Below are 13,630 nucleotides of genomic sequence, written 5' to 3'. Positions count from 1 at the left end.
CACGTTAGTTTATTGTCTAAAATATGTAAATTTTAAACACTTAAGTCGAAACTGCTGACAGCAATACAATAAATCTGGCAGTGCGGCCTGTCAGTTAGCCGCGCCTTGCTAGCTCTATTTATATCTGCAACATAAAACACCAACATCAAAAAGCCTTCTTCCAGCATGTGTGCGGAAGTGATCAAAAGATGGCGTGTGCAATAATTTATCTACAGTAACCGAGCTGGAGCTTGGTCCACTTTTTTGTGGCTGACATGAGAGAACTGCACCATTCATATACACACACACACACACACACACACACACACACACACACCCAGCAGGATTACAGCCTCATAACCCCCAAGCTCTGGGATGTATTTTTAAAGCGAAATCCCAGCCCACTAGAATCCATTAATATCTCAGATTCAGTCCTCTTTTTTATTAAAGCCATAAACAAGTCAGAGTTTGGCTTTCTCCAATTCCTGCTGATGGCCTGTTTAATGATGTTACTGCACCGGCACACCTGAGGCTACCTGTAGTGTTCATTCGAGTGTAGATGCAGCATCAAAGGTTTCTTCAAACGCTTCTTTTATGTGCACACTCTCACTGTTGCCTGGTCTCTTCTAGATAAGAAGCTGGTGCCACTTTTCCAGGAGGAGGACCAACAACAGAGGGCGCTCATAGGCCTGGTGAGAGAGAGACGCAGAGACCAGTCATTGGCTGCATCACACACACAAACAGCCACGCTGCTGAAAGTATCTTTTTCAGGGATGTGGCTGGACCCTAATTTTGTTCGACCCTTAGATCAAACTGCTCCAAAGTAATTAAGAGAAGACCATTTCCTTTACTAATGTGACAGCGGCTTTGTGCACAAAGTCAGCTCTAAAAACTCAGCGGGGCGTTGAAGTGAGCGTTGTGTTTAGCATTGACCTGCACGTGCTGCCACTATCTTGATTAAAAAAAAAGCATGGACCTCCTTTATATCTGCACTTGCAAATGCTTTATGTATCCTTAAATGGTCAGTCCAACGCTATCCGCTTCTCCAACAGGCCCTGGAAAACCATGCTAAACTACACTTCCTCAATCTAGGATGCCGCCTCTTTCTCGTTTAAAAATCTTCGGGTCTTTAGTCTAGATTTTTTTGACGATCTGCCGGTGTATTCTGGTCGTATTTCAGGTTCTGTACCGCTCTGAGTCATTGCCGCAGAGAAAATGGTGGTATTTCACTCCAGTGTCTCTCGCTGGGCCGTTCCTTTCAGAGGGAGTGGCGCATTGCACGCTGGGAGTTGTAGGAATGTAAAATGGGTGAAACCACAAGCTGTTTGTAAAACTTTCTCCCCAGCTATGGAGCAAATTTCAAATATTATTGCTTCTATCAATTACAGAGAACACCAGCTTTGACTGACAGCGGGTTTTTCCAGGGGCGAATTGCTCCTTTAATCCTGTCGCAATAAAACCTTGAACATACCACTCGAGACAATGCCAACTTATTCCCCAGTGGCTAAATGCTAGCTAATCACTGTAGCCACTGGAGTAACCCTGCTACCGTAACCCTTATTGGTACTGGCCTCCATTAGTGCCTTAATTTCTTGTTGCTGGTATCAGCAAGTACGCCAGTTAACGCACAAATTTGCCCTGGTAAAATATTGTTTGACAATAACAAACAATAACAGTCCGGTGCTAGCATAAAATGCTACCTGAAAAAGCTAGCAGAATGTCAGCAATCAGTGTATCATGTATCGGAGAGCTACTCGATATCCGCCGGTACTCAAATCTTGGTACCGGATTGGGAAGGGAAAAATGGTCTGGGAACATCTTTAGCAGCCATGCTAATAAATCTGTTGAAAATTGTGTGGTAGATACAGTAGGTAGAGCCATTAGCTAGCTAGCTAGCTTAGCTGGAAACGGGAGGAAAAAGCAAGCCTTACTCTGTCTGTAGGTAACAAAATCTTTATATCAAGCCCTCTAAAACTCAAATATTATAACATTTTATCTGTATGTTAAACTGTAAAAATGGCTATGGCTATTTAAGGGAGGTTTTGTGCTGGATTTTTTGTGTGTCCACTTACTTTTAGCGTACTGTAGCATCCCAATCGTCTAGTTTGAAGTAAAATACCACTCAAAGGATGTTTTAAGGGAACCTTGAAAGCATCACCTGCTGAATGCTGTCAGCCAAATGAGTCCTTCAGTTAAAAGGACAAGTCGAATGACAAAACATTCACGTATTTCAAAGTCCTTCAACTTTGCAAAAAGGCAGTTGTTACAAACCTGCCACTCAAAATCAAAGAGCGGGAGGAGAATAGAAAGTAATGACACAGCCTGGGGTTGCTGTGTTTGAGATACAGCGCTTACTTTGACGTCCTTTAGTTAAACCGTTTGTGTGTTTTCCCTCCACACTAGAAGTAAATTGAAAAAAGGTGAATTGTAAAACACTTTCTTCCTTAAATGCTTTGACTAAAGCAGATTGTTGATACACAGTGGTTTAACAGCTGCTGCAGGTGGATTCTTCCTTTAACATGGGCTGATATACAGACCGCTAAAGATCCACGGTGAAATGCTGACAGCTGGTGGTTTCCCCCATAGTCATCTTTTAAGGTGAAACTGCTGTTACGCTTCAGATGAGTCGACACTTTAAAAAAAAAGGGCATTTTAAGGACCCTGTCTGCGTTTTTTTCTCCTGCACGCTGTTTGATGGACAATTTCATATCCTGCAAGTTTTCCCCGTGCTCAGCATAGTTTCTAAAGAGCCTCAATTTAATGGAGTTCAGGCTAGTTGCTAGCAGTCTCTCAGCTATTCTTAGAGCCATCCCGCCCTCCTGCCTTTATCCGTTTGCTCCCTCCATCACTCTTTTACCCCTTCTTCTCTTTCCCTTCTTCCTTTCTTCTCCTCTTTCTCTTTTCTTCTTCCTTTCGTCTCTTTTCTTCTCCTCCTCTTCTCTCCTTCCCTCTCTACGGTTAAATCAATTTTAGGACACAGTAGTCGAGGGAAAAGTCGAAGTGAACTCAATTTGACCTTGCTGAGTGCACAGCAAAGTACGCTTAAAACACAAACTCCAAGCTACACACATACACACACCCATTCACAGAAAATAATCAGCGTGTGTTTCTTGAATTGCAGACGGTTGACAAGCTTCGAGAGCATCTCAACAGACACCTGCCGCGACTGGGGAAGAAGAAGATTGACTCGCTCGTCGTCAACTACGTAGCCAAACTGGTTGGTACACCGTGTGTGTGTGTGTTTGTGCGTTGGTGAGAGATAAAGAGAGGTCGAGGAGCTCTGTTTATTCCTACGAGCCCCGCTCTTCTTTCAAAAGGCACATCATCCTACAAGTTATGTTTACTTAATGTCTGCCCTTACCCTTTTTGGGGAAGGTTAAGTGACACTCAGCGCGGATGACTCGATGGAAAAGGCAGCGAGTTTTCCACTTTGACTAAATGCTTTGACAGAGCTCTCAGATGGATGTGCGCTCTTCAGTGAAGAGAGCTTCTCTGGAAACCATCAGGTGTCTCTTCTCCGAAACACAAAGCAGCTCTCCGGTTAAGAGATGTGTCCTCAAACACTTTTTTCCCACTCCGTGTGTCTACCAAGTGGGTAATTGCAACTTCACAGAGTACATTATACAGTGACTAATTTAAAGACTCATTTTTCCCTGGGATTTGCCTCTCAGGCTTCATCTGTGTAGAAGTTATTTAAGGTATTGTGTCGCCAGAGAGGAAGAATACACAACTAAGTGCTGAAAAAATCCACTGCTCCCTGCTCTGCATTACTCCGCGAAACCCACGCTAACTGGCTGCTGTCTGTGGCCTTAAATTTTATAGCTACATACTTATTATTAATCTTCTCATCTTTACTCTTCACCTAATCTCTAGTTACAGATTCTACATAGCGTGCTTGTAGTCCAAGTAATATTGACCAATCACATATCAGCAGGCTGCAGCGTACACAGGAAAAACAGTCCGCGTGGAGAGCGAAAGCAGGCCGAACGTAATCCGCTGTAATGCCATCCCAGCTCACATTGACAGTCATCTGACAACGATTAATTTATCTCTATAAAAAGATAGTTGCAGGCAAGCTCAGCTAACAATCCACTCTAGAACAGAAATTCAACTTGAGACGAAGTCCCTTGACGCTGTGTAACAGAAGCTTATCAGCGTTTAGATTAGATCAGCAGAAATGATCGATCCAACCTCCATTCAACAAACTTAAGACCCATTAATTGTAAGTAAATCACAAGAAGTTCTTTATTTATCAGATTAATTCCGCAGTAGTGAGCCAGTGCAGCCTCTGTAACTTACTATTAACAGTGGAACAGAGACTCACCAGAAACAGATGAACGGGCGCTCCTCCGGGTGGATTTAAAGAACCAACACATCCTTTGCTTTTAAAGTTGTCATCTGTTTCATTCTCTTTGACGGCACCTATGGCGATAAACTCTAATTGCGGGAGCACACTTCCCAGATATCCAGACAGCGTCGCATGTGTGACGTACACGGTTGGCTCCGGTTGTAACTCTTGATTTTCCTTGCTGACAGTCGCTTTCCTTTTTAGACTGTTTGCCTTCATCTGAGCGTCAAATTTGGATTTTCACTTATTGTTGAAGTTGTATCTGTAGTCATCGATCTTTTCTTTGTTTGTTCAGCCATAGTAGATTACTGGAAAAGCAGCCGCTTAGCTCCGCCTACCCTCTCTGGCAGACCAACCACTGCTGGGTGTCACTAACTGGGCGCCGCTTGGGATTTTTTCCACGAATGTCTCAATATGTCACGATGGTGTTACCTTATCTGACGATGGATTGTGACTTAACAGACATTTATTGAAATGAAATCTTTCAAGATTATTCCTTTCATCTTAACACAAGTCACTTCTCAAATTGCTAACTGGACTGTAAACGATGTGGCGCACAGAAAAGGAAGTCTCGGCTGGAAGACGCTATTATATCGCTAACTGCTGGCTACTCCGGAAATACAGAGACGTTGTCCATCATTCCCAGAGGCTTTTATCGTCGTCAGACAATAGCCGAGATTGCTCTTCACCTGAAAGCAAACATGCAAAATTTAAGAATTGCCTTAAAAATACAAATATGTTTTTGTTACAGAACCTAATACTGTAAAAAGCACAAAAACAATTTCTAGACTGGTTTAAATGTATAGAAATGTATTCATGTCCGACTTCACTTTGCCCCGCACCTATTAAACCCACACCTCCATCTTTTATAACCACCCAAAGAGCCGCAGGTGGGACCTGCATCACCAAGTGGAAGAGACGTAACCATTCTGCGTCTCTGTACCCTATGGAGCTCCTTGGTTCGGTTAAGTCAGTCTTTAGTATTCCTGAGAGGTAAAACCCTTCACAGCTAGGAGCTGCTGAAAGCAGACATAGAGCATATATCAACAGAACAGTATCAAATCAGGCCAAGGGTACGGCTGGAATTGAATAGAAAGCAGGATGCACCACGTTTTGGGACTTTATGGAATTGCAAATGACAGAAGAAAAAAAGGAGGAAAGAAATCCTCCCAGCTCGGCGCTGCATCGGTCGATGGCTCAGCTCGGGAAGACAGGATCATGAGTCTTAACCTGCGTCTTCAGAATCAGAGGGAAAGTAATGGAAAAAGGCGTGGCTGCGATCGCTTTTTCATCGCCCTGCGACACACCAACGGGCGATTATTGAATTTATTCAGCTGAGGGAAAATGTGAAAGTTTCTCTTATTAAAACACACTCTTGTGAGGACTCATAACAAACAGCCTTTTGGGATCTTTCACTTGTAGAACGTCAACTAATCCCAGACACGGCGCTGACTCATGCTTTAAAAACTCAGGGTGGTTCTGTCTCAGCGAGCGCTGACTTCTCCTCCACAAATAGAGAACATCTCCCCCTCTTGTCGGCGCTTATTGAGACTAATGGCAACGTTGACACAGGGGAGAAGTTGAGGGGCGAAATGGATTAGGGCTTTTAAGAGCCGGGGAACTTCTGTTATGATACATTACAGCTCCACAGCACATTATTGTCAGGGTTATTTATTCCCTGTCCCTGTTGCTACGCATAACCGAGATAACCAATGTCAGAGAAAAGAACAACCTTTTAATAGCTGAATGACTGAGCTCAGAAATGCAAACAAAACGGAGAGCTAGGAATTTTAAATAATCTCAAATATTTCTTCAACCCAAGGTCATTAAACTTTTCCTCAGCAGGGGAGCTCCGCCGAGCAGATCCAGTCTCTTTGTCGTGCCGCGGCTCATTAAGACGAATCGCTGATTCCTGATTTTATTCAAACACAGAGTCACACGGGGAATACAACGCCTGAGTCAGTGGCTTTAAATCACTTATGTGCCTTTTGTTTGACTTTCATTTCAGCACAAAAACGTCTTGACGACATCACTTTATCCTTATTGTACTCATCTTCAGGGGCTTATATTACATCAGCATCGAGCACCAGAGATATCAGCTGGAAGAGAAAGAATTTGCTTGAAAAGTTTCCCTCTTTTTAAAAAAAGAAGAACACCTGAAATACGACACTAGCAGAGGAGTTGTTGGTTTAGTGACTTTGGGGAGATTACTTTCTTCATCTGTCTTGACTTAGCTTCTAAAATCAATCCTAAATGTACAAATCTCTATGACAAATTCAACGGACCAAAATATTCCTGGAAGCTACGAGCAAGCAGCCAACAAGAGGGAGTGGATTCCAAAGAAAGTTCAAGAAGCACTCCTAATTAAATTAAAAGTAGGACCAGTGTGTATCAACGGGAAAACTGCTGCCCTGAAGGTCACACATTCACACATAAGAGAATAATGTAAGCACAAGCAGACTTTACGACATCCAGCCTCCCTTATTTTACCTCTATTAGGATCAATCATTGAACAAGCTCACAGATTATAGTCAGAAACAAATGTACAGATATGGATTCTTGTAAAACAGTACATAAACAATAGAAGTGAGGAATCCCCTTTTAAGGAATAAAGGTAAATATAATAATAAAGAAACTTCCATTATCTTCAACGCTTATCCTGTTCAGGGTCGCGGGACGCGGCTGGAGCCTAACCCAGCTGTCATTGGGTGAGAGGCGGGGTACACCCTGGACTGATCACCTGACAATAAAAGGGCTGACACACAGACTGTGTTCGAAATGCTGTACTATATACTGCATACTGTGTTCGGCAGTAGTATGTAGTATGGAGAAGCTTTTCAAATTCATTTTGCAGTGTGCTACGCCAGGCCGGAGTAAACCAAACAGCTGCTTCTTTAGCTATAGCGCCCCCTTCTGCTGGACTGCTGCTGCTGTCCGTCATTTCAACTGCCATTGTGACTTTCCACCGCTTTGAATTGTGGGATACAGTAGACAAGGTAGACTGGTCTGATGCATACTGGAGATCAGAGACATCTGGATATTTTTGACATACTGCACATTTTGCTTTGGTCTGCATACTGCATACTACATTTTGGCCAAATCACTACGTACTGCTAGTGTAGTATGACATTTTGAACATAGCATCAGACTGTATAAAAAGATGGACGACATGACAGCTCCCTAAAAGTGAAGCCAAAACATTTCGAGCGCCCCCTGCTGACTGGCTGCAGTATAGGTCATAAAGCCCGCCTCCTCCATGTTAACAGATGGGACATGAGTCAAACTATAAAATCAAAAAACACGTCACATAAATGTTTCTCAAACATGGTTTCTGTCATTATAGTTAGTTCTTATCATGCTGATTTACGTCCAAGTGTTCGTTTTTCTAACAAGCTTATTCTTAATTAATTATTTGATGCTGTAAAAATGATGATTGACAGCTCTGTTGACAAATACGGCTCCTGCAGCCGATTTGTCCGGGTTAGCAGAGGAGAGGAGGAACGGCGAGAGGAGACGTAACTAAAACAATCACTACAGTCATTGAAGTTTCCATATCTGTGAACGTCTGCTTCAGACCAACACAAGAAGCTGTTCTGCTGTTAAACACGCCGACGTGCGGGATCTTTGCCGGGTTTATTGGGTAATTTTGGTAAGCGCCACCCGCCGATCTCTACTGCACAGCTCTGGCTCAAATTACGTCTCCAGAGCAAAATGGCAGCGCCCGTCTCGGGGGGTATTTTGGCTTTAATTTTGTACAATGAGAGCAGATGGAGATGCGTCATCCATCTTTTTATACAGTCATTAAGGCGGACATGGAGACAGACAACCATTCATGCTCACATTTACACCGACCGGCAATGAACCTGATGAGCATGTCTTTGGACTGTAGGAGGAAGCCGGAGAACCCGGAGGGAACCCACACACGCACGGGGAGAACATGCAAACCACACATAGAAAGGCCCCCTACGTCCTAACAACTGCACCACCATGCAGCCCTAATACAGAAACACGAAGGTAGAAATAAAATAAAGAAAAGGACGAGAAATAAGGAACAATTTGAAATTAAAAAAGATAAAAAGCAATTAAAAACTAAAAAATTGAAATAAATCATAAAATTATGAAGAAAGGAGGAAGACGATAAAAAAGAAGCAAGAACATTTCAAAAAGGAAACTGTTTGGCCCAGAAAATATGCAAATAATTAATTCTACTGTGATAAATTTAATAAGGCATGTGTAATAAGTGAAAAAGTGACTAAAACCCCAGAGGAGCTTATTACTACATTTCGTCCTGACTTTTGGGAAACTTCACTGCACAAGTGAAGCTAATTGAATTTCCCACCCCGAGGTCGCTGGAGGACGCCCGGAGGGTCCGGTGGTGGGTTTCCCACTGGTGTTCAGGATGTGAACGAGGCAGAGGCACTTCCTGTTATTCCACAGGAGATGACAGAGCGGTGTGAGAGTGTGTTCCAGCGGGCAGCGGGCACGTTTCAGACGAGTCAAGTGCATCTGAAATGATCCCGGGTGATGAGAGAAATGTGGTGAAATGATGCGTTTGAGTGTGCGTGTTGAAACGTGCGTTCACATCCTGATCCACTCTTGTTCAGTGGAAATGAAAATGGGAAGTTGAGGGGGAAAAAAAGGGAAGTGATGAATCTAAATGTACAGTTCCACGAAGAAATCATCGCAGGAAAATGTCTAAATTGCATGTTGTCAGGTTTTTCTTCACAAAATTTCCTGTAACTCCATTTGCATGTGGAGGACAAATGTTTCATTTGAATCTAATTGAGCATCTCCTTCCCTCAGCACTAACATGTGCGTTTCTGTGTGTGTGTGTTTAGCTGGAGCTCATCAGACACATGCTGGAGTCAGTCTGGCTGAAGTATAAACTGGGCCCGTGTGTTTTGTGCTTGTGAGTAGCCCTCCCTCCCTTTAAAGTTATGTTTCTCACTAATATGTTGTCTGAAGTGCTGACAGAATGTGTGTGTTCATCTTCACGCATGTGTGAACCAGAGCCCTCCCCACTCACTCCCCGCTGTGTGTGTGTCCACATGCGCAAATTGTCCATGACCCCTCTTCACGTGTGCCGCTCACGTTATGTAACGTTCATGTTCAAATGTGTCTGTGTCGAGATCCAGCACGCAGCAGGGCAGTCCGGCCGAGTGGTCTGCGTTTCACTTCATGTTTCGCATCCTGGAAGCCACGAGGGGTCTCTGCCTGCCCCTCCCACCAGGTAACATCCACACATACTCTTCCACTTTCAGTTGTTATAATCCACTCTGTCTCTGTCTCACCCAGAATAACAATTTGCACTGAGGGAAACAGAGCCTGCTCTCTTCAGCACTAATGTAACCAAAAATATGTTGAACATTAGCATAGTGCAGACATGGGTAAAGCTGAATATGAATACATTTTCAATCATTTGAATTACTTTCCAATTTTTAAGGCACAATGCCCCTGTTACGCTCTCATGATTTTAGTCGCTTATGAGCTAAGGTGGGTCAGAATCTTAAACTGTCTGGCTTCCAGGAATCGGGTGAGCATATTTGCAAACCTCCAAATAAGGACACTTTGGTTTGACTGCAAACCCACATGTGTGAGCTCATGGTCCAATTTGATTTTTCATCAGTGCACCTTTCATCACCATGGAAAGTGCCTCAGCAGATGAAAAATCACGTCTCCCAAGATCAACCGAAACTTTAGGCCTATTTGAAAAATGTAGTTATAACACCAGTTAACACAAAACACAAGGATTGCATCGGTGTAATAGTACATACTCAGATGGGTAATCTCTATTTACCATGTAGAAATCTGTAGATCTAGAGAATCTGGCAAGTGTTCTGGTTTCAGTTTGTAGTACGCTTGTAGTCTGAGTAATATTGACCAATCACGTATCAGCAGGCTGCTGGGCATGCAGGAAAGACAGTCTGTGTGGAGAGCAAAAGCAGGCGGATCCCATCAGCGGTCATCTGACAACCTTCTTATTAATCCCTATAAACAGATCTCTGTATGCAAGTTCAGCTAACAATCCGATTCAATTCAAGGAAGTCTGGAAATCTGATCGATCCGACCTCCGTTCAACAAACGAGCATTTTTAAAGTAGTTTTCTTCTCCTCTTGAGGACAGACCTAACAAAGCTTAATTTTTACTTTTTACTAATCTGCATCATGATGTTGAAATTTCAGCAAACCTAAGATCTGTTATTTAAAGTCAGTCGCAAGAAAAAAAAAAAGTTCTGTAAACAATGCAGCACGCGGAAAAGGAAGCCTTGACTGGAAATCGTTTAAACAAAAACAAGGTAGGCCCAGAAATATCTTGAGGCCAATATAGCTTAAACAGAAATATGAAGCTAAGCAACAGCTGCACACCATGATTGATTGACACAAAAATCTGTATTGAACTCCAGCAGTGCATTAGTGATGTTTTTCCATTAGTTAAAACAGTAACAGCCTTGGCAACGACACTGATTGACAAATCAGTGTTGTCAGCATGGTGCATTGTTTTAGTATTTCAATTGGTCATAACCGTGACAGGGCTTGTTCAAAACTGGGGCATATTAGTGTTTTATAGATATTTGTTGGGACTCGGGACACAGAGCTTAAAAATGGGATGGGAAGTATGGTCACCCTATCCAGGAAGTAAATGAGAAATGCCCTGGACCATGACCGCACACTTATTAACACTGATGCTGCAGGTGTAATTGTGTGTTTAACTGTAAAAACAGATGCACACTGAGCCTGTTTCCCCATTGTCAAAAATGGTTTCAAAAATAAAGATGAAAAAAAAAGGTGCTAATAGAAGCCTTAGTTTCTATACGTTTGTAGCCATGCTATTAGCGCAGCTCTTTGTCCAATGCTTTGGTTTATATCTTAGCACATATACTGCCATCAGCCTTTTCAGTACCAATGAGCACATATGCTAACTCTGCTAAGCACTGCTAAGCACTTTCAATGTAAACATGTTAGCATGCTTTCATTAAAAGACAAAAAATAAGAACAAATAAAATGAGATAAACATTAGCATTGTCAATCTGAGCATGTTAGCATGCTAACTCACTGAGCTAAGACAGTAAATGAAATAAACATTAGCACTTTCAATCTGAGCATGTTAGCATACTAATTCAATGAGCTAAGACAGTGAATGAGATAAACATTAGCATTGTCAATCTGAGCATGTTAGCATGCTAACTCACTGAGCTAAGACAGTGAATGAGATAAACATTAGCATTGTCAATCTGAGCATGTTAGCATGCTAACTCGCTGATCTAAGACAGTGAATGAAATAAACATTAGCATTGTCAATCTGAGCATGTTAGCATGCTAACTCACTGAGGTAAAACAGTGAATGAAATAAACATTAGCATTGTCAATCTGAGCATGTTAGCATACTAACTCACTGATCTCAGACAGTGAATGAGATAAACATGCATTGTAAATCTGAGCATGTTAGCATGCTAACTCACAGAGCTGAGAGTAAATGTGATGAACATCAGCACTGTCAATGTGAGCATGTAAGCATGCTCACTCACTGATCTAAGACAGTGAATGGGATAAACACTGTCAATGTGAGCATGTAAGCATGCTAACTTACTGATCTAAGACAGTGAATGAGATAAAGGTTAACATTGTCAATGTGACCATGTTAGCATGCTACGTCATGGAGCTAAGACAGTAAAAACATGATAAACATTACTATTGTCAATCTGAGCATGTTAGCATGCTAACTTACGGAGCTAAGACAGTGAAAGCAACATACTTCAGCACTGACAATGTCGCTCAAAGCATTGTTGTGTGTACATACAGCCTCACATAGCTGTTAGCACGGCTGTAGTCATGATTTACTATTTCTTTTTCATTTTTGTTTTCAGGAACATCAAAGCTAAAGTTTCTTCTTCCTCTGCACTAACTTTCTGTCTCTCTCCAGGCTTTCACACCCTGTTATCAGCGTTTGCTGTGCGTGTCCTCCCTCATCACACATTCCTACAGTACATTGACCACGGTGTCCTGCAGCTCACCGAAACCTTTGTGTCAAGGCTCATGACAGGTATACACAAGCACAATGTTTTTTGAATGAGGAGTTTACATGAAAAATTCAACAGTTTATTGGCAGAGAGAAGTCGGTGTCCTCTTGGTTGTTCATGTCAGTCGGTTGGTACACCACTTTGGCTCAAGTATCAAGTTTTTTAATTAAATGTTTGTTCAGAATTTTGAAGAAATCTATCAAAAAGTTACGTTCCTCTCGGGGTGATAATTAGGGAACAATTACCTTCTAAATTTTAGCATTCAAGAATGGCGAGGGGATGAGGGAGTTATTAGAGACAATTAAATAAAAAACAAAAAAAACAAGGAACAAAGAAACACTAAAGCTGAGAACTTTCCGTTTCAAGGAGTAAGCACTTATGCAGCTCAACTTCACGCACACCCACACAGACAGATGGCTTACTAGCAGCCGGCTGCCTCCTCTCTCCTGCTCTTATACTCCGGCCTTGATTAGTAAGTGGCAGCAGGTGAGCTCAATCACCTGCTGCAACGAGCTGCACCTGGAAAGCACAGTAGAGAGAGAGAATAAACAAAACACTGCTCTACTTTCACTGTAATTACAAGAAGGTCAGAGGTCAAGGTTAGCTACAAAAATGTCTTGGTCAAAGACACTGATCTTATGAATTCCTGTGTCTTGCTGTGGATTTTACACCAAGGAAAGAACATTGTTCAAAGGACAAACACTGAGAGTTGGCACTGAGATCAGGAACAAAAATATCTTCCTTCTTCTTTGTCGCTCTTGATCTTTAGTTTAGTTGTTTACATGTTTCTCTCCCATGAAGAGAACAAAGATCCTCAACGATAAAAAGATTATTTAAAGGACAGAGTCCAAATGGTTTCAAACTTCAAAGTGAGAGAAAAGGACGGTTCAGGACTTTGAAGAGAGAGAGTTCATGCTTCTCCCCAGGGATTAATAAAATAAATATCTGTTTAAAATAATATTATTTCCTCCTTGGTAATTGGCTGTGGAGGTATACATGTTCTGCTTCATGAACCAACACATTTATTTTAGGAATTACCAATCTAACCACTCTTACTTAGCCTGGCTCTGGACAACTGAAATGCCAAGTAAAACAAAACAGCAATCCAGCCAGACTTACTTACGTATTTAAAAATAAAAATCACAAAAGCTTTTGAAAATGTTGTCTATTTGTTAAAAAGCAATCCTTTTTGTGATTTAATATCTAATTTACACCATTATTGCCTTTTTTCAGGTGACAACACTAAAAGTCGATAGATCCAAACTTTATCATGCTAACATGCTCAC

General features: G+C 42.0%; 1 protein-coding gene across 1 annotated transcript in view; it reads left to right on the top strand.

The window, feature by feature from the left end:
* Positions 1–13,630, top strand: part of gsap (gamma-secretase activating protein) — a 39,457-nt gene that overhangs the window by 19,577 nt on the left and 6,250 nt on the right. The window contains exons 24-28 of the mRNA XM_069670741.1: positions 610–671; positions 3,101–3,196; positions 9,166–9,236; positions 9,457–9,557; positions 12,248–12,367. Coding sequence (XP_069526842.1) covers positions 610–671; positions 3,101–3,196; positions 9,166–9,236; positions 9,457–9,557; positions 12,248–12,367 — 450 coding nt within the window. The remainder of the gene's footprint in view (positions 1–609; positions 672–3,100; positions 3,197–9,165; positions 9,237–9,456; positions 9,558–12,247; positions 12,368–13,630) is intronic.

This window comes from Semicossyphus pulcher, unplaced genomic scaffold (assembly GCF_022749685.1).
Source record: "Semicossyphus pulcher isolate SPU_LCO1_2020_fin unplaced genomic scaffold, fSemPul1.0.p SCAF_20, whole genome shotgun sequence".
NCBI lineage: Eukaryota > Metazoa > Chordata > Actinopteri > Labriformes > Labridae > Semicossyphus > Semicossyphus pulcher.
Note: the sequence above shows the minus strand (reverse complement) of the source record. Positions and strands in the feature narration are given on the sequence as shown.